General features: G+C 40.9%; 1 protein-coding gene across 1 annotated transcript in view; it reads left to right on the plus strand.

Moving 5' to 3' along the window:
* The window catches only part of Col25a1 (collagen type XXV alpha 1 chain), a 466154-nt gene that overhangs the window by 436064 nt on the left and 10125 nt on the right, over positions 1-19965 (plus strand). The window contains exons 27-35 of the mRNA XM_012513689.2: positions 1911-1991; positions 2838-2900; positions 3510-3560; positions 6303-6329; positions 11863-11898; positions 13756-13809; positions 17024-17077; positions 18467-18493; positions 19584-19637. Coding sequence (XP_012369143.2) covers positions 1911-1991; positions 2838-2900; positions 3510-3560; positions 6303-6329; positions 11863-11898; positions 13756-13809; positions 17024-17077; positions 18467-18493; positions 19584-19637 — 447 coding nt within the window. The remainder of the gene's footprint in view (positions 1-1910; positions 1992-2837; positions 2901-3509; positions 3561-6302; positions 6330-11862; positions 11899-13755; positions 13810-17023; positions 17078-18466; positions 18494-19583; positions 19638-19965) is intronic.

Genomic DNA, 19965 nt, shown 5'->3' on the forward strand with positions numbered 1-19965 from the left:
TTATTTTGAGCAGGATCTCACCAAGTTGCTCGGGCTGGGCCGGAGCTTGTGTTTGTGTCTCAGCCTCCCAGAGACCTGGGATTATAGGCCTGCACCACCAGGCCTAGCTACAAGGACATTCTCGATGCAGCCAGTGAGCATACATTCCTCATGATGAAATGAAGTTTATGAGAAGTGCAATTTTTTAAAGAGAATTAAAAAAAATAAAAGAAAAATACAAACAGTACACAATTCCACTAAACAAAATGATAGGAATTCAACAATGGTTGTTATACTACATATTGTTGTCTTCAAATTAGTTGTTTGGATTACCAGATATAAGCATACAAAATTGGTCAAAAAATTTTAAGTATTTAACTGTTCCTTTCAATAGATCAACAGAAATCAGCAGTACAATTATCTAAGCTATCTTGTGTATATACATATATATTTCTTTTTCTTTCTTGTTTTCTTTCTTTTCTCTTTTCACTTATTCCAATTGCTCCATCCCTTTGAGAAGTCTCTTTTCCTACTACTTGGCTGTAAAAAAAAAATTAATAAACTGGAGACTTTTTTACAGGCAAATGGATGCAACTAGAGACCATACTTGTAAGTGAAATAAGTCAGACCTGCATGTGTAAACATAGGGTTTACACTCTTTACAGAGCATATAAAGAGTAAATAAAAGAACAAATAAAATCTGAAAGGCTAAATAAGATAAAAGAAAGAGTAAATAAAAGCTACAAGTACAATAGATTCTGTGAAAGAGAAGTATTATTGTTAATATCAGAGTTGTATGTTGAAGTCATATGCCACACTACAGAAAAGTATTAAAAAAGTAATGATTTGCTATATTGAGAGATCACCTTAGGATTTAAAACTCTGGCTGTGTAGCTTCTCCCACTGTCATTATTATAAATAAGTTGATATGCATAATAATATGCTGCTACATAGTCCTACATATACAATAGTTGTGTTTTTTTCTACAAGCTTTGGTTCCTGGGGTTGACCATGTTGCCTGTCTCCATCACTCATGTCCAATTAACCCATAAGACTCACTCATCCAATCAGGCACCAGCCCACTCTCCCACCCACTGTGTGATTCTGAACTTGGTGCTCAAGATAGATATACTTCACAAGCATAGATGTGTTCCTGTCCCTCAGGAGGCCAGTAGGTTTGTGCAGCCTCAGGCCTGATCATCTTCTCTGCAGGGTGAACTAGCTGGTCAAACTGACTGAGATCCCTAGGGTAAAAATACTTATTACTAATAAGTTCAGTGTCAGTACTTGGGTTAGGTGGTTCAGAACTGTTAACACTGCAAGTGTACATTTATCCAATTCCTCACTCCAAAAGAAGAATAAAAATAGTGGTCTAGCTCACCTCATATAGCTGTTAACACAAGAACGCTGTGGAGAAGTTGAAGTGTTTTAAGGCTCGTGGAGCACTAGTGTACAGTAAATGATTTACCTGTCCAGTGCCTGGACCACTGAAAACTGATGACTGGAGTTCTGAGTGTGGTTAGAAGAGAAGAATAGGTGGGCAGAGATGGGAGAGCTTTGTTATAACACTAGATTCTCATTCAAATTGTACACTGTACTGTGAGAATACGAGCCACCAAATGATTTCCAGGACTGATGAGATAGAGTTGGCTGCCAGTAACATGTATGAAATCAGGGGAAAGGATGGCAAAACCTGAGTTCATGTTTTTCATGTTTAAATGGCTTAGTAGAATTTAAATCTCTTCCTTTACATGGGGATGCAGCATTGATTCAGTGCAGGTCTTGTGAGAAACAACTCTACCTAAAAATGAAAATGGAGTCATCGTAGCATTCGATCTACCTGCTGACAAAGTTGATCTGCATTCTCTTTTCATGTGATGTAACTCCTGGGTGTCACTATGCTTTGTACCTCCAAATCTTGTCATTTGTAGGGGCTCAAGGGCTCTAAGGGTGACACAGGAGACCCAGGTATGCCAGGTGAAAAAGGAGGAATTGGACTTCCTGGATTACCGGTATGTTTATACTTCTTAGGATATGTTCTTTTTAAGACAAAGTAAAACTACATAAGAATTATTAACTGAACGCTCAATCAACGATTCCTACTGCAGTTTTATTTTGTTCAATTTGAAGCATTATTGGCTAGTTACCCCATCTAGGGAACTAAAATGCAAAAGCATATAGGCAAATGCATTAGAAAGCAAATCTTCTTCATGCTTTCCTGAATTGTTTTCATTAAAAGATGCTAATATAAATATAATTGCTCACTTTGGTATAGTACACATAATATCAGGGTGACTGATCATGATAAAATAACCCAAAAAATGTCAGTCAAAAAATATAGAACAATTAAATACAAGTTACTCTCCAGGGTGTGTGCCTCGTGTGAATTATACTATCAGACAGAGCTTTTATGATTTCCCCATAATTTTTGCTGAAACTTTGCAGGGGAAATATAGAAGCTATTGTTAAAGATGTAGCGAACTTACCTGCCCTACATCTTTTTTAAAAGAAAGCATATAAATAAATGTCCATGGAAACTAATTTAAAAGGTTCACCTTTGCTATTTGAAATGAGTCCACCATAAAAGATAATTTATAACACAATATAGTTAATATTACATAAGTTTTTGTCTAATCAGACCCTATCTAGTTTTTATCAACTTTATATTTTATTTTGTATATAACTCATAATCCTGGATATGTCTGTAAGCTAAAATAAAAGGAGAAAAGTCCTCCTTTTATATATCATGTGTATAATATTAAATGTCAAGAGAATGGTGGGCTTGAGAGGCACTCAACTGTCCCTTCCTTGTTGGAGCTCACTTTGCCTACTTGCCCCTTCTTACTTGCTCTTCGTAGGGTGCCAACGGTGTGAAAGGAGAAAAGGGTGACTCCGGATTACCAGGCCCGCAAGGTCCTTCTGTAAGTCCCCAGGCTGGGTGTGCACAGCCGCTGAGCCACACTGAGCAGAGTTCTGACTCCCTAAATCCACCTGTGCCACGCACTCGCCAACAGCAGAGATAGAACTGCTGCATTTTTCAGCTGTAAAAGAAACACCAACCGCCTTAGCCTAAGGAGATGGCGTGGCTTAGTAGTCTAAGAAGCAGTCTTTCACAGGACTGTCAGACCCCAAGAGGAAAACAAAAGTCAATGGTTTGCTCACAGTCCTCGTGGGTAGAGTTTTGTGAAAAAATACAACTTCTGTCTTTTCTCCAGCTCCCTGTCTGCACACAGTGAAATATTTGAGTTTCTTGGTGGTTGTGGCATAGCATTTCTTGGTAGTGAGTTTTTGCTTCTTTCCTTTTAATGTACATTTGATTTATTTGTGCATTTGTACAACTGTATTTTTTTAAGCTATTGTGTTTTCATAAAGGAATTTCTAAACCTAGAGAATCAAACATCACTTCCTGCAGTGCTTTCCTTCTCTGCAGCTGTTAATGGCCTTAGCAGAACCAAGCATGATACGACCCTGGCTGACCTGCCTTATCTAAATGAAGTAACTAAATCCGTGTTTGTTTTTTGGATACACAGATCATAGGCCCGCCGGGCCCCCCAGGCCCCCACGGTCCACCTGGCCCCATGGTAAGTTTCCCATCCCTTCCTGATATACTTGTTTATTTATGAGTACGCCATAGACAAAGCATGAATGCATCCCTTTGAAGAGCCAGCAAGCACTTTGCACTACTCTCCAGGGAATGGACAGAAAATGTGAGGTGCTCTGAGATGTACAGACCTGATGGTGGTGTTCACTTCCTGAGCACATGTCTGGGAGGCAGAGTAGCTTTGTGATAGAAGAGTTGAGGAAAGACAGACAGATCCAGCAAGCTGTACTCCAACCTCACAGCATGAACATCATCAAATCGGCTTAACCAGTCGTTGCTCCAGTCTCTTTGCAGCAAATTAAGGCAATAACCGGGGCCACTAAAGAATGCTTCTAGCTATCTTTAAGACTTGAGACTCTTGAATGAAGTGTCCATGAAATAGTGTGATGAAAGATGAAGTATATGTCCACAGAGGGCAGACGGACAGCTCTTGTCCTTCATGGTTTGGGTACTTGTGATGATTTCCTGAGCCAGGCCCAGTGTGGCCATAGGGGTCTTGCAGCGACCAATGGAGACAGCTCTGGCCTCAGAGGACTTAGGTCCAGTAAGGAAGGAGATCATCAAACAAGTGTCATTCTCAATGTTATACTAATAACAGAGGCATCCAGACTAGGAGGTAGAAGGCAGAGTACTTCAAACACCTTGATGAGGCAAGGGCAGGGCAGGAGAGGCAGTCTCTAAGGCTATATACAACTTGAAGGTGTCTCTGCAACCCAAAGACACAAAACTACAGGTTAAGTAGTGTTCACCCTCCTCTCCTCCCATGCTCTAAAGGCAGCATCGTTGAAATGATCCAAGCCACAGTCATCCACACCATTGGTATTTCACAGCACAGCACAACTACAATTGACCTTGTTTGCTTTGTTTTTCTATCAGTCCACTTGTGCAGCACATAGTGCTTATATTCCTTGTGTGGAGCTGGTGCATGGATATAGCACATCTTCATGCCTTTTCTCACCTCCCACCTTTTCCCCTCCACCCTCCATCGCTTGATCCCATTCCCACATGAGAACAATCTAGCTCCCTGATTCCTGTTGCCTCTTAATTAGCTCTTTACACTTTGGATCTCATAGAAGGGAAATAATGTGATATTGAAGCTTGTGTGTCTGATTTATTTCACTTAACATTATTATCTCAAGATGCATCCATCTTCCTACAAATGAATCAACATTATCTTTCATTGTATCAGAGTAATACTCCACATTCTCTTTATCCTCTCATCTGAGGATGGACATGCAGGCCACTTCCAAGATCTAGCTAGTAGGGGTTGCGCTGCCATAAATGTGAGTATGCGTGGACCACTGTATTAGGATGTCTTTAACTCTTTTGGGCAGACAAGTACAAAGGGAATAACTAAGTCAAGTGGAGTGTCTAGTTTTAGTTTTGGGAGGAATCTCCATGCTGATTTTCATAAGGATTGTACTAATTTACGTTCCCAGCAACAACAACAGAGGATTCCTCTTTCCCACAGCCTCTCTAGCATTTGTTATGATTTCATTTCTTGACACTAACCATTCCTTATGGGCTAAAATGGAATGTCAGGCTTATTTTCATTTGCCTTTCTTTAATAGCCAGTAGTGGTGAGCATTTCCTCATGTGTATATTGACCATTTGTGTTTCTTGTTTTCATAAAGCCAAATAGTTCATTAGGAATTTAGAAATGTCATACTTATGGCTTTTTTAGGCTCCCTCCACTTTGTTTCAAGGTTAAATTAAAAAATTTTGCATCCTGTTCATATGATAAAATTAGTTTAAAAGAATTTTAAATCATCAATAAAATGAGATAAGAATACCTGATAACATAGCAGCCACTTCATGAAAACATTTCTCCACAACTTATCTAAAAGGAAAATACAATTCTAATGTAGAAATATATAAATAAATATCTAGGCACAGCTTAATCAAAATTTTTTCTGCTGTTGTCAGTGTTGCCTATTTAAGTGATTTTCTCCCCGAATATTTATTTAAATCACTTGCAACTTTTTTTTTTTTTTTTTGCGGATTCAGGGATTGAACTCAGGCCCTTTTGCTTGCCAAGGAAGTGCTTATTCTACTGAGCCATCTCCCCGGCCCCCTCACTTGCAACTTTTAAAGAACTGTACAGTTAATTTGATAATTAGTTTCTATATTTAGATTTTCAATGATGATATTTTTACCCTGATTCATGTATTCATTGACCTCTATTGGTAAACAATTGTTAGGACTTTAAAGAGTTTATCTTTGTGAGATAAATGTAACCTAAATAATGTTTAGCCCCCACCCCTTTCTAAATCTAAATCTAAGGTTTTGGCTCTTCCTGGCACTTGAGGTGTTGGGCTTCTTTCTCTTCAGAAATGTTCGGGCTTTTGTGTCCTATCTCTATTCCATATAAGTCCATAGAATAGCTCAAATATTCTACCAGATTAAAATGAAAATTTGAGATCAATGTCATTTCATAATAGTTTTTTTCCTATTTTCTCTTCCATGTAACCCTGGTGGATTTCCCCCTTTTGTTCATTGGTATTTAGCAGACAGAATTGTTCTTAATGAATTTTCTACTGCTGAGTGTTGAAAAGTGGGAAGGGACTTGGATAGGTAGTCAGTAATACCCAATGGCCCGCCCCTGGCTATGGCTCAGCAAGATTCTGGCTTACATCTCTTTTGTTACTTGATATAAAATTCATTTCTACTGGGAAACAACAAACTAATTCTCAATTAAAATCTGTGTGTTTTCCATCTGCAGGGACCCCATGGACTTCCTGGACCCAAGGTAATCCAACAAATCCCCTGACTGTGACCATCATGGGGAAGGGCGTCAGAAGCATGTCTGTCCTGCCTCCTTTATTTGTCAAGTAATGTTGATGCTCTTTAAGCCTTTAAGCATCTAAGTATTTAAATCTCACAGTACACCATGCCTTACAACAAATTTAAGTGATTGCCCTTGGAAACAAATTCTTCCTCATTTTGCTTTTTTGGGTTACTATGTATGTTTTCTAAATTATTGGCTATAATATACTAAGGTCAACCATTCAGAAGTCAACTGATGACATTCTCAGGGTAGGTCCAGCTCGGTGTGATGTTATGAATTGAAATCCTTGGCTGTGCATAGCACCAATATCCTGGGGTGGCTGTGCAAGGCAGCCTCTTGGTTTTGGTCCCAGGTATATCCTACTAGAAGGATCCCATAATTACCTGCATTTCATACACTTTGACTTAAAAGAAATTGGTGGAGAAAAGCTCTATCCTGTCAGAATTAATGCAGCTTGCACTGGGAAGAAGTCTTTACCTTTGGATCAACCTCAAAGACATCCTAGAGGAGTAAAATTAGCCCTAAAATACACGCTCTGCCTCCCAGGCAGTGCAGGTGGTGAGGACCTGTATTCTGATCTCAGGTTTGCCTTTGACAAGTTTTGTCACCTTGGAAGATCACTGACACACTCTTATTCTTCATTTACATGACTAGGAACTTAAAGTTTCTGTGATGTTCAGAGGTCCATTTATGAAACTCAGAAAAATCTCTGGTGCAATTGTTGATAAACACTCTGTAAGTGTCAGTTGCTATTGTCATCTTCTACATTGATGCTTTGCTCTGAATAGAAAATATCAAGATAGCTCATCCATAACACCCCTTGAGAAAAAGTTCATAGACTCCTGAAGATTCTGCACCATGAATTGGTGCTTTTAAAAGAAGGAGAGAGACAGTGTTGTTGGTAGTAGGCATCAGGAAGGCCAGGGGCAACCCCAGCTTAGAGGGTGCAGCAGGGTCTGGTCATAATCATGTAGCTCTGAGTTTCCTTTTCAGGGTCCGGTAAGGACTTTTTCAATGAGAGAAGTCCATGCCTTTTTGTTTCTTATAACATCTTACCTTCTCCGAAGGCCAGAGTCAGAATATTAAAGGCCTGTACTGTGCTGAGGGTCAGAAGAGATCACTTTCCGCTTATGATCCTGGTAGTTACTTAACCTCTCCATGCCTTTTTCCTCACCTTGAACTAAATCTGTTTCCCACTTTTAGCTGCTCTTTGAATCTGAAGATGCCACCAGACATCAGCCTGGTGATAATAACTAAAAGTGAAACCACCAGGACTTTTTTTTTAATTCCATGAGTGATTCCAATGTGCCATCACCATCAAAGAAGAAGATGTCCAAAATCTTGATGTGTAAAATCAAATGATTTTGTTCCCATTTAAATCATTGATATTGGAAAAATTACAAAATGGAGAGGACTTCACAGATGACCTGTGCTAGTTCCTTGATTTTACAGTTGATAAACTACAAGCCCAGGAAGCTTATTTGCCCCAAATCATAGCCAGATAATGACTGATAGCTCTGGGGCAAGAATTTGTTCTTTTTGCTACTGGCTTTGACTGTTTTTCATCTGACCTTCTTCTGTAATGCCCAGTCCTGTCAACGCGTGGCACCGCACCAAGGACTCGCCCAGCCTCGCATGCTCTCTTGTCTGTTCATCAACCCAAGACCGCTTGCCAGGAGTGCAAAGCCATGATCTCCAGTTGACACTGGGTGCCTGAGGCCTCAGACCCACACTGAATGTGACTGTGACACTCCCAGAACCACACTTAGCAACTGTCACACACTTAGATTTCCTGTTATGCCAGCACCACAATGCCTGTCTTTGAAAATCCACTGTCATGCCAAAGTTCTCATGGTTTTGTCACCCTTTGAAGGTTCAAATATATAAATAACAGGGCTAAACCTTACTCAGTTTCCCATAAGGTCCCAAGAGTACATTCCTCCAGGAGGTGATAAAGATATCCATCCCTGTGCTACTGTGGTCCAGAAGGGGCTTGGACCCTCTATGCTTAACAAATACCACACCAGGCAAATACAAATCCCTCTGCAGGGGTGAACATGACCTCTCCCCTAGTCTGAAATCTTCACAAATTTTCAAGGTTTTCTTGACAAATTAACATCTATACTTAAACACTGAAAATTATATGGTCAGAACTTTCTTTGCCTCTGACATGTTTCTGATGGAAAAGGGATACACTGTGTTCCTGGGTTTCTGCAAAAGTGAGTCAAGAGAATTCACCACTTACCTGACTTTTGTAATGTCACCTTGAGTTAAATTCGTACTGACTTGATTCTTGCATCAAGGAGATGAGCAGTTAGTAAAACTAAAACTACGCTCAGGTCTTTTGATCTTCATACTTCCTTTGGGAGGAATGATTTGTTGTCTACTCTACTGATTAATCCATGTAGGGAACTGACTCGGCAGTGGCGGTGAGGGGGGACTTGCCGAATGGCACCACTTCAAACATCAGCTGCTACATGTGAGCTCATTCCCCTGAGCAAAATGCTTAAAGGCTTAAAATATCTGTCTATAACCTTGTCCTGCATATTCCAGTTCTTCATTCCAGCAGAGTGGGCCTTTCTGATGGAGCCGCCTTGTCCTGATTGTCTTTGGCTTGCCTGATCCAAACAGTGTAGATACAACAACAGCATCCACACTCATTTCCGTAATGAAGCACAAAGCTTCAGGAGCCCAGCCCTGCATCTTTTGATGGAAAGGAACACACTTTCTGGGGAACTTTGCTTTCTAGAATAGTTTTCTGTTCTCCGTGTCAGTTTATTCACTTAAAATATTTCATTAATTCTTGAACTGATGCACGACAGATCTAGCCTGACTCTGCTGTTACCAAAGACTGGGATATGCAATGATTTCAGAGACTGGCTCTCTTCTCTCACAGTTTAAACACCCATAATAGCAACCACAATTGGCATTTGCTTTTGCATTTAGGGTGAACCAGGGTTAAATGGTGTTAAAGGATTGAAGGGTGAACCAGGTCAAAAGGGTGACAGAGGACCCCTTGGTCTTCCAGTAAGTAAAGAAAACTTTCCATTTCAGTGCAAACTGAGATTTTTCTTTCTACCCTAAGTAACAACTCTGGTTTACTCAGTAGCTATCTTACTGTGGAGATTCCTGTAATCTGGAAACATACCATGTCAAAGCAGAGCTCAGCCCAGTTTTGGTTTCTCTGATCTCTGCCTTGGTGGCAGAGGATGACCCCGCAACAATACCGTAAATGTCCTGTCATTCTCCACTTGCATACGTGCCAACCCTCCTCTTTCTGGGCTGACAGTCATCCCACTATTGTCCTCTAAAGTGTGCACCACCCATTAACTCACAAATCCTCACAATGCTTTCATAATATAGTGCAGAGTAGGAGCCTCCCTCAACTCTCTTCTCCTCAGCTACCAAAAATTGTAGCCCTCGGTTGGTGGCAGGTATGCAATTGGCCGTTGTCAGTAGCCTGAGCTCAGTGCTGTGGTCCCTGACATTAATCAGTCACATGGTGTTCTACATGTTGTATGTCGTTCGTTTGGGAAATTCCCTATCATGAAGTTCTTGTGGCAACATGGGCAGTGTGGAAGAAGGATTTTCATTTGTTTTGAGATTTCATTTTTAGTAAGAAAAGGACTTTCCCTTTCATGTACTTTATGTCAACCTTCTTCCTGCAACAACTAAAAGCCTTAAAAGGAGTATCGCACCTGAGGCTTTAGTTTCAACTCTTAATATACTTCTTAGCCAGTGAATGCAGGTAAAAAAAAAAAAAGAAAGAAAAAGAAAAAGAAAAAGCCTTGTCGCTTCATTAGTGAACTAGGACATAAAATCAGTGATAGAAAATAGTCTTTACATATATTTAAAATGTAGAAGGAAAAAGATGATGAATAATTGTTCCATTTTTCTCAAAGATACTTTGCTTAAAATTCTAACGTATTCCATCTGTGAGCCCAGGGTTTTATCAGTCAGGTGGACAGGAGACGTAGTCTGTGTATTGACTTATTGAGTAAAAGAAATGTATCCTTTGTAAGAAGGAAGGTTAAGTCACATTGTTTAGATCAATGGGCCATAGGCATAAAAGCTCTATAACATTAGGTAGTATTTAGTTCACAATTTCAGGTATATATGATACAATACCAATATAAGGTTATTACCATTTTTCCATTTATTTATGAATGATAATAGTAGCAACTGATGGATAAATCAAAGGCCAAAAGAAAGTTTGAATTTCTTACTTTATTTAAAATTTTAATATGATTTCTCTATATGTCCCCTAATTTTAGATTTTGAACTATTAATAGTATTGTGCAATGCTTAGCCAAGCTCTGTCTGTGGTGGCATTAAACAAATAATAGCAAGTCACATTTTTTTTACTACGAGCATTGCTAACTGAAGTCATATTTGTTGTGACAGTGTGGATCATAATGGGATTCTACAGAAGGAATTTTTTTTAAATACCCAAAATGGACATGGTCTAGCCTCATTGGCAGAGTTTACAGCTGGGGTAATTTTTTCTTTAGTTTTATTAACCACATCTGAAGCATAAAACTGGAAACTAGTTCTACAGCCTTGCCAGGAGACCCTAGAGGTCTGAGGCTCTGTCTTCTTAAGTACTGCTTGATCTAGCCAACATATCTAATCCTTACGACAAATAAACACTTAGGCTGCAAGATGCAAAAGCCTTCCTTGTAAGCATCCAAAATGTCATTTTTTTTTTTTATCATACACTATTTCTGAAGTTCCAGGTAAAGAAAAGCATGCATTGCCTGAGAAGACAGATTTCTAAGGCTTTGTCCATTTCGGCTTCAATGCCAAGGTTATTTGAAGTAACTTCATGGAAGCATTTAGTTTGGGAGTTATTTTTTCCTTTGGTCACAAGATCTCCCCCCCCCACTCCATTTTTTTCCTGTTCCTAGAAGTCCCTCTAGTGGTGACAAACATGAACAATAGAAACAACTCAGAAAATAATGAATTTTGGATATTGTTTATATTATCTCAACATTAAAATCTAGCATTTGTTGTTCACAAACACTGCCTTTAAAATGTGTACCTCTATCCCTGTGTTAGCTCTCTAACATGCTAAATGTGCGTATTTCATGAAACCCTTTCTTAGGAGAACAGCATTATCTTCTCTTCAGAAGCCAATGAAATATCCTATACATGAGTCTCTAGAAAATTAATTTCACATGGAAATTAGATAGGAGCCTCTTACTGTTACCAGTAACTACTTTGTAGCCCATTTTATAAACCTCATTAACTTGATTTCTAAATAAGAGTTTGACTGATAGAAATGTCATTAAAATGCCATCATCTGTGGAATGTTTATTGTCATGTGTTTTTTTAAAACTAACAATATGTAGCAATGTGATATTCATCCCAGCATCTTGTGACTGCCTATTATGTTGTTGGAAGTGTTGCATATGTTCTCTGGTTCCTCATACTAATTTCTGTTCTTGCCATTCGTGTCACACCCAACATCCCTGCTACCAACCCAATCACACAGGGAGCATCTGGCTTAGACGGAAAGCCAGGATCCCGGGTGAGTCAGTCCCTCGTCTTACTCTGACATGTTTTGTGGCTGTGGATCAAGGGCTTCCAGTGATGAGCTGCCACCTAGGACTGGAGTCAACAGGGGAGGTGGATAAAGATGGTGGAAGAGAGCACAGGTGGCAGAATGGCTTGCGGCTCTATCTGAAGCACAGACTAAACTCCCAGAACATCCTTCAAAGCCCAAGTTCAAGTCTGGATAGTTTCCTAAGTGGGAAAAATGACCAATGTAATTGGCTTCATGGTTTTAGCATCCCAGGCAGACCTTTCCATGTCAATAAAATAATTGGCAACCCTGTAACTCCATGACAGAGGCCTCTGAAGTGGTTCAAATAATATAAATGTCCTTTAACTTCCTTGTCCTTTTAGATTTATGTCCGTGTTAGAAAATAACTCTTCTTTGGAACTAACTTTCAAGTTTCTGTTTGTGGAAATAACTTGTCTGTCTTTTGTCCCTTTGTCTGTGCTCAGGCTCTTCCCAGCACCATCACTCCAATTTTAGCTACAGATACTCAATATTTTTAAGTTTTCTAAAGATATATTTTGAGTTGAAGCAGTCAGAAATGTCACTGAAGATGATTAAATTTACTAACTTTAGGATGAGTTTGAAGTTTTGCCTTCTTTCATATTACAAGGTTGTAACAGAATAAACCAGAGTCATGGAATAGAAAGGACACCCTATAGAAAAATCATGCTGAGATAGTTCCTACATTTGCAAATATTATACTCTGCCAATCCATTGCAAATCTTCCTGACAAGTGAGCAAGTATACCTGGCATCCTTGCTACATGTTGAATCATCTAAAAGGAATTCCAAGCTTTCAGTTCCAACACCCTGCTTCAAGCAGTGATTATGTTTTTACTGGGCATCAAGGTCCCTTGTCTTTATTCAAATGGAATCTCTCCTGCTACCAAAATCCTAGCTCTGGATGAACCAAGAGGCCAGAAGTCAATTGTACCATTAAATCAGGCCAGGGCTGGGGAGATAGCTCCAGCAGCCTAAGCGCCGCCCTGGCAAGCACAAGGTCTTGAGATTGATCCCCCGCTCCACATACCTCTGCAGCCTCAAGAGCCCTACCACATGCCATGCCAGCCCCAGAACCCCAGGCATGCCATGCCAACCACCAAAACCAGGCATGATAGCACACGCCTGTAATCTCAGTGCTAGGGAGGCTGAGACAGAAGGATCACTACGAGTCTGAGCTGCATAGTGAGATTCCATACCAAATAAATGAATAAATAATTTTTAAAAATAAGAAGAAATCATGCCAGTTGCCTGGTCTGCAAGGAGCAAGCCAGTGACTCCAGCCACAGCAATAGAACCGAGAAGGGCGATTTCTTTCCTAGAAGCCCCTGCTGTTCCCAACACAGCCTCACAGATTCTGAGTTGAACTCTTAAACACTGCTCTCATTTATTACTTTTTCTACTCATAGAACTACTCAAGCCACTTAAATGGTGCAACGCAAGGCTTCTCAGAGTGCCTGGTCCAGGTGGCAGAGAATGTGAGGAAGGACTTGACTAGGAGGCAGGAAGAAAGGACAGATACATTTCTCATGTTAAGGGTGGAGGGGCCAGGTGAAGATGCTCCATGTAGTCAGGGAGGAAATCTCTAATTCAACATGATGTATGACTTTTTGTGTAGACGCTTCACTGAAGTATGCAGTTATATAATTCATCCCTGTAGCATGAGTTTCTCGAAAAGCCACTGGACCAAAAGAATGGAGAATAAAGATATGTCGTCTCCCTGACATCCTAAGGCATCATGCACCAGGAAAAGTCCGGGATAAATCATAACTGCCTTTCCTGCAGCCCTTGTCATGGGTCTGATATTATTTCTGTCTTTTTCTAGGGTACAGCTGGTCCTATGGGACCCCACGGCCCTGCCGGTCCCAAAGGAGAAAGAGTAAGTGGCCCCAGAGATTACTGAACTCACGCTGTGTACTCAAGAAAACAGCATGGCTTTTCCACAGTAGCTGGATTTGAGCTGGTCATTTTTCAAGAGAAAAAAAAAGGAGTACCTAAGACGAAATGAAAATACAATATTTTGCATTCTGTTCAGGCTCCTCAGACACCCAGGGAAGAAAACCACTAAGCACAAAATAAAATAGAACCACCTTAATGAAAACAAATGCTATTTACATAGATAAAATAAATAGCTCTGATTTTTCTTCCTTAACCCATAAGGAAGATATTTTCATTTGGCCTTCGTCCAGAAGGTGAAAGGCAATGGGACTACAATTTCCAGGACTACATATTCTGGCTGATAATCTTTAATATAAAGCTACTGTATTCATTCAAAGTAACTTATGACATTTTTCCAAAGGAAATTACAAAACCTACGTATTCCTCTCTGCATAGCTACACGTGCTTCCATTTTTTTTAAGCTAAAGAATGGCCTGTTTTTCTTTAGCCATAAGGAAACAATTTCAGTGTCTTATAAAACAAAAACCTTTCACTAACCTTTCTAGGGCTAGGCCACACGTCCATATCCTTAGGAGAAAACCCCAAAAAATATTGAGGATGGAAGATGAATGTCCAACACACACACACACACACACACACACACACACACACACACACACACAACATCGGCAGCTGGTCCTCTGTCTGGAACTTGTCTCCCTCTCTGTCTGTTTTTCTCCCACCCTTTCTTTTCCTCACCTTGAAAAACACAGAGGTTTTTTGTGTATCTAAATAGAATTGTGTCATCAATTTCCCCACCATCCAGGACAGGATATAAATGAAAGTATCCTACAAGAAAGCGCTTTGCAAAGTTGGCATGTGTCACTGTGCAAGTCTATGATCTTTTTTAAGCTCAATGGTTTTCATCAGCCTAAGAATATTTTAAAAGGGCTTGATAGTGATTTCTTTGATATGCCTTTCAGCCCCTTCTTCTGTGTCCTATAAAGTGAATTCATTCATGTAGTGAATATTTATCCAATACTGCTGTGTGCAAAGCATAGTATTCCTTGTAGTGTGAGATGAAAATTTCCCATCTATATTAAACCTATTTTGCTTCCACACATTGAGTATCACCATTACCACTGATTCCTTATCTTATAGTCTTTTTAATACTTACATTTATTGCTGCAAAGAAATCAGCTATCTTCCTTGACCTATGAGAGTTCACAGTAATTACAGAGAAAAAAAATGAAAGAAATAAGCAGAGAATAAGGCCACCTGGAGAACAAGTAGCTTAGGGTGTACACACGACAGAGCCTGCTGAGTCCTGACAGAACATTGAATGGAACCTGCTGCTGTCCTGTTTCCAAGATCAAACCAACAACTTCTCAGGATCATCTTAATTAAAATATTTAAAAGCTAAGAGCTTCAACTGGGCCAGAGCAGATGCGCTTTCAAGCATTGCATTAAGTAACTGAGCCCCGGTACTAAAATTGGAGCGGCAAATCTTGGGCAGTCTTTTGGCAGAGTGCCACGGGCTCAAGAGGGTTTACCGTTGGGTAAATCAGCTGTTACTTCCGATTACACCACGGCCTCTCAAGGGTATCAGGTCTCAGGCCGGGCAGGATTAGCCCGGAGAGCAAATGAAGTCGCTGCAAACGTTCGAAAGCCCAGCTTCAGTGACATGGCGCATGGTGTAAAGTGCTCCGGGTGTCAGCTATCTCAACCGCACCCTGTGTCAGCCCCTGCCAAGGCCTCACAGAGGGAGCCAACCACAGAGTGATTCTCAAGGTTAATTGCCGTGCCAGCTAGAGACTCTCGAAGAAATTTCAGTTTTGAAAGAAGTAGGAATCAGCAAAGAGAGGCATCCCAGAAGTGTTTCTCGGGGCATCAAAGGAAAGCACTGAAGGAAATGAGACTGGCCAGAGAGAAAGGAGGCATTTCCCTGCCCTGGTGAGCAGCAGGGCATTAGTTGTCAATGCTGTGGGCGCCTGAAGCTCCAGCTGCAGGGGAATCTTTCATCTGGCCTTGAACCTGCTTCAAACCTTGCAGCATGTTAAGTTTGAGAGGTTCAAAAATCCCATAGAATTACTCACAGTAGGAAAAGAAGTTACACATCATCTACCTCTGCTAATATTTCCTTCCTAGGTGTATTTAAGATGGAACCACTGGGACACTGACAGACAGAACCTAAATTCAAAACGGTTTAAATCATGCCATACAATAAACCGTCAGAAGGTGGCTGTAGGCTTGGCATCGGTACTGGGTCATCTGCTTCGGCAAGCTGGTGGTGGTGGTTGCAAGCACCCCTGGAGAGACAGAGGAGAGACAGAGAATGTCCCCAGGCCTCTTTGTGGTGGGAGAACACCTTTCCCAGAGCGCCCAGTGTGAGCCATGTCTCTCCTCCTGAGGCAGCCACTGGCAAGAGAAACAGCACGACCTTAGCAAGCTGAGCTGGGTGAATCTAGAAGCAGGGTTTCAAAAATCAGTGCTTTAGTGATTCATTTATCCAAATGAGCCCCAGCATATTTATTTTAAAAACAAAACCAAGCCAAAGTTCTCTGGAGGAGGGAGGGGTGATGTTGAAATAATCTATGGAGATTTTACAAACCTGACCCACTGTCCACCTGGCAGATGCTTCAATATAGACCTTCTCCAGCTTCAGTGATCCTGCCCTGTTGGCTCCCATTTCCCCCCAAGTGCATGTGCACACACACACACACACACACACACACACACACACCCCTATTTAAAAAATCCTAAATAGCAGTGCCATGTCCCACTGAAATTATGAGGTGCAGTCAGAAGTGCTATGAATGCTCCGCTGCTGAGTGCCGTCCAATGGAAGGCAGCTTCTGAAAACATGACGCTGTGCCCTCACCCACCATGTTCACCGGACCTGGCACCGTATGACTTTGGTTCTTCTCCAAAGTCAAAAAGACCATGAAAGGTCAACATTTTGAATCACTTCAGCAGACCTAGGCAACCGAAACAGCGCACCTAAAGACATTCACAGAAGCAGACTCCAGAGCTGCTGCAGAAAGTGGCAAGCATGACAGGCTAAGCATGTTCAAAGCAAGGGTGGATATTTTGGCAGGATTCCTAGTGAAGTGTCCTTTACAGTAATCTTTCTAAATGTAAACATTCATCATACTTTTTGGCCATTCCTTATAGATGTGCATGTATGAATTAGACTTTCCACTTTTTGTCTTTAGGGAGAAAAAGGAGTCATGGGAGAACCTGGACCCAGAGGGCCCTACGGCCTGCCTGTGAGTTTCCCTTCACTCAAGTACTCACCACTCTAAGCATGCCTCTGCCTCTGTGACCTGCAACTGCCATGGTTAACCCTTCTTTTGTAGGCCCAACTAATCACACCACAGAGGACAACCCACTAAATTATCTACAGTATGCTTAATGCCACACACCTCCTGGATAGGTCCCCTTCACTCTCTCATCTCACTCATAACTTACTCCTTGTACCTCATGAGATTGAGAGTACCAGAGATATATGTAGGATAAACACTACCCCACCCTGAAAGCAGGATTCCAGCTATCAGTCAACACCCTCTCTGACTGACTGAGCCGCTGACTGAACACTCAGACCTAGGCTTTCCTTGGAAGGCCACTGTACCTCCCAGTGGGTGTGGATGTTCTGTTGACAATGACTTTTGTCATGCTTTATTTGCTCCCCTGGGTCATTTAATAAAAACTGCTCTTGCTGGTAAAAATTATCCTCCACATGAAATGGGTATTTACCATACCGTCATATTTCTGACTTTTCCAAATCATCATGAGGACAAATTATCTTCAAAACACAGAATATCGATGGTGTTTTATCACCTGGAAATTTTCAGGTACACAGAATAAAATTGAGGTGTCAAGCTTATTTCTAGAACATAACCTTGGCTTTAGATAGGATTGATTTAATAGGGCGGGTAGAAAACATGCACTTTATGAAGGCTAATGACCTTTCACATACTTTCACATACTTTGGGTGAGCTGATTTTGAAATAGATGTCAAAGTCAAACAGAATCCTAGCAGCTCCTGGGGAGCTGCGGGTGGCTCGGGGCTAATGAGCTAGGGATGTCACCATGGTGATCTGCACTGCAGGGGTGAATTTGTCACCTTTGTATAACAGTGTTGTGTCTCCTTTTGTATTTTGGAAACATCATTATAAAGCTTGCTGAAAAATAGGACCTTCGAGCCTGTAATGCTATCTGTAAGGGGCACCTCTAGCCAAAGTAAAACTTTACATAGTTTCCACATTTATGAACTTACTAGTAAGCTACTGATATGGCATTGGTTCACGTCCTCATTGTGTGCTGGTGTGCTCTCACATCAACTAAACAGTGTGTCTGCTTATGGCTTCACTCTTAAACCAATCATTTTACTTGACTAGCAAACCTTAAACTCCAGTCAACTACCAGTCAACTTCACCATGTATGGTAGAAAAATTTTCATGACTCACCTGAAACCCTCACAGTCTCTTCAACATGATTTAAAGGAGTTTGCAGTACTAATCAATAGAGAATACTTTCCACCTTCCCAAAGTAGTTCTTCTAATCCCAGTCTTGCATGGCCAGGCAGCCTTACATGAAACCACACCCTATTTCTGAAACTTAGGAACACTAATGTAGCTACTATGGTTCTTTGGCAGGGGAAAGATGGAGAGCCTGGTCTTGATGTAAGTAACGTGCACAATAAACACCTTCCTGTCCTAACAGAGTCTCCTCAGGAACAGCAAAGGCACTTGTTTTTCTGTGCATTTAGCCATGTATAGAACATATATTGCTGTGCATGTAGACAGCAATATAAAATACACTAGCTCTTGCATGAGATACACAGAGAGATAAAGGCAAATGTAATTATACTCTATAATATTGACAACTGACAGTAGATACGAGCAATTCAAAATACTTCCCCAAATTTAGGAGGCTCCACCATCAGCATACTCCACCTATGGATGAAATATACATAAAATCAACACACCTCTCTCAGGCTAGCCTTAAGGAATGGATATTACGTTTATAAAGCTGTTATGCAGCGTTTTCCCTCTTAAGCCTCTACACACATTTCTTTGTGCTAGTGTAATTCTATAAAAAGCAAATGCCTCTAGAAACTGACATCACTTATCCTGTGTTATGCAAATATCAACAAATATTAGTTTTTGTTCATTGAGTGTCTGTTATGTCCAAGCCTGGTTCTGTATTTATGCTCTTCATTTTTCATTATTTCCCTTAGTACATTTTTGCAGCACATGATGATTGTGTTTCTTGTGCAGTTAGTGCATGTACATGACACCTTCACTCCTTTTCACATCCGCTTCCATCTCTTGATTTCCTCTCACTTGAGAAAGATCTCTTCCCTTCTGTTGTCCGTCTGTTATGTCGCTCTTTATTGGCATTTTGGGTGAGCCCATTCACCATTGTGGTGGATACTTGCCAACCCATTTTACAATCAAGGACTAAAGCGCAGAGGTAAGTGACTTCGCACACAAACGGGTCTACTTGCCAGCATCCAAATGAGTGTTCTGGTGTTTGTGTGACTCTACATTTCTTAGGAACAAAACTGAGAAATCTTTTACATATATGTAACTGAGAGACTAGAAAACTGTCGCTTCCAAGCACTGTTTTACCCAAGTTTTTAGATGACTTGACATGTCATGTTTTATGCTTGAGTTTAAATCAATGAAACTCTAGGATGGTTTCTTTTCTCCCCCATGTGATTCTGCTGGGTGCACCAATAGACTTCTGGGCTTTGCTTTTTACCCACAGGGCTTCCCTGGGCCTCGAGGCGAGAAGGGTGACCTAGGAGAAAAGGGGGAGAAGGTGACATCTCCCTTTTTGCATGTGTTTTAGAGATGCTGCCTGTGCTGTCTGCTTCGCTGCCCCAATTGTGTGATCTATGCGATACCTCGTCCATCTCCATCCTGTGCTCCAAAAACACCCTGATCCCCAATCTAAAGAATCCGGGGGGCTTCAAAGAGAAACAGCAAAGGCGACACCAGCAGAAATAAGCACACAACCTAGTGCAGGAGAAAAGTTCTCATCCCCAGCTAGTCGTGCTATAATCCTTCAACTACCTGACACCAACCAAGCCTTTGAAATATGTCATGTCTAAGGGTTTTGAAACATTTTTCATAAAAGTAAAATTACA

Source organism: Octodon degus, unplaced genomic scaffold (genome assembly GCF_000260255.1).
Source record: "Octodon degus isolate 3935 unplaced genomic scaffold, OctDeg1.0 scaffold00016, whole genome shotgun sequence".
NCBI classification, from domain to species: Eukaryota; Metazoa; Chordata; class Mammalia; order Rodentia; family Octodontidae; genus Octodon; species Octodon degus.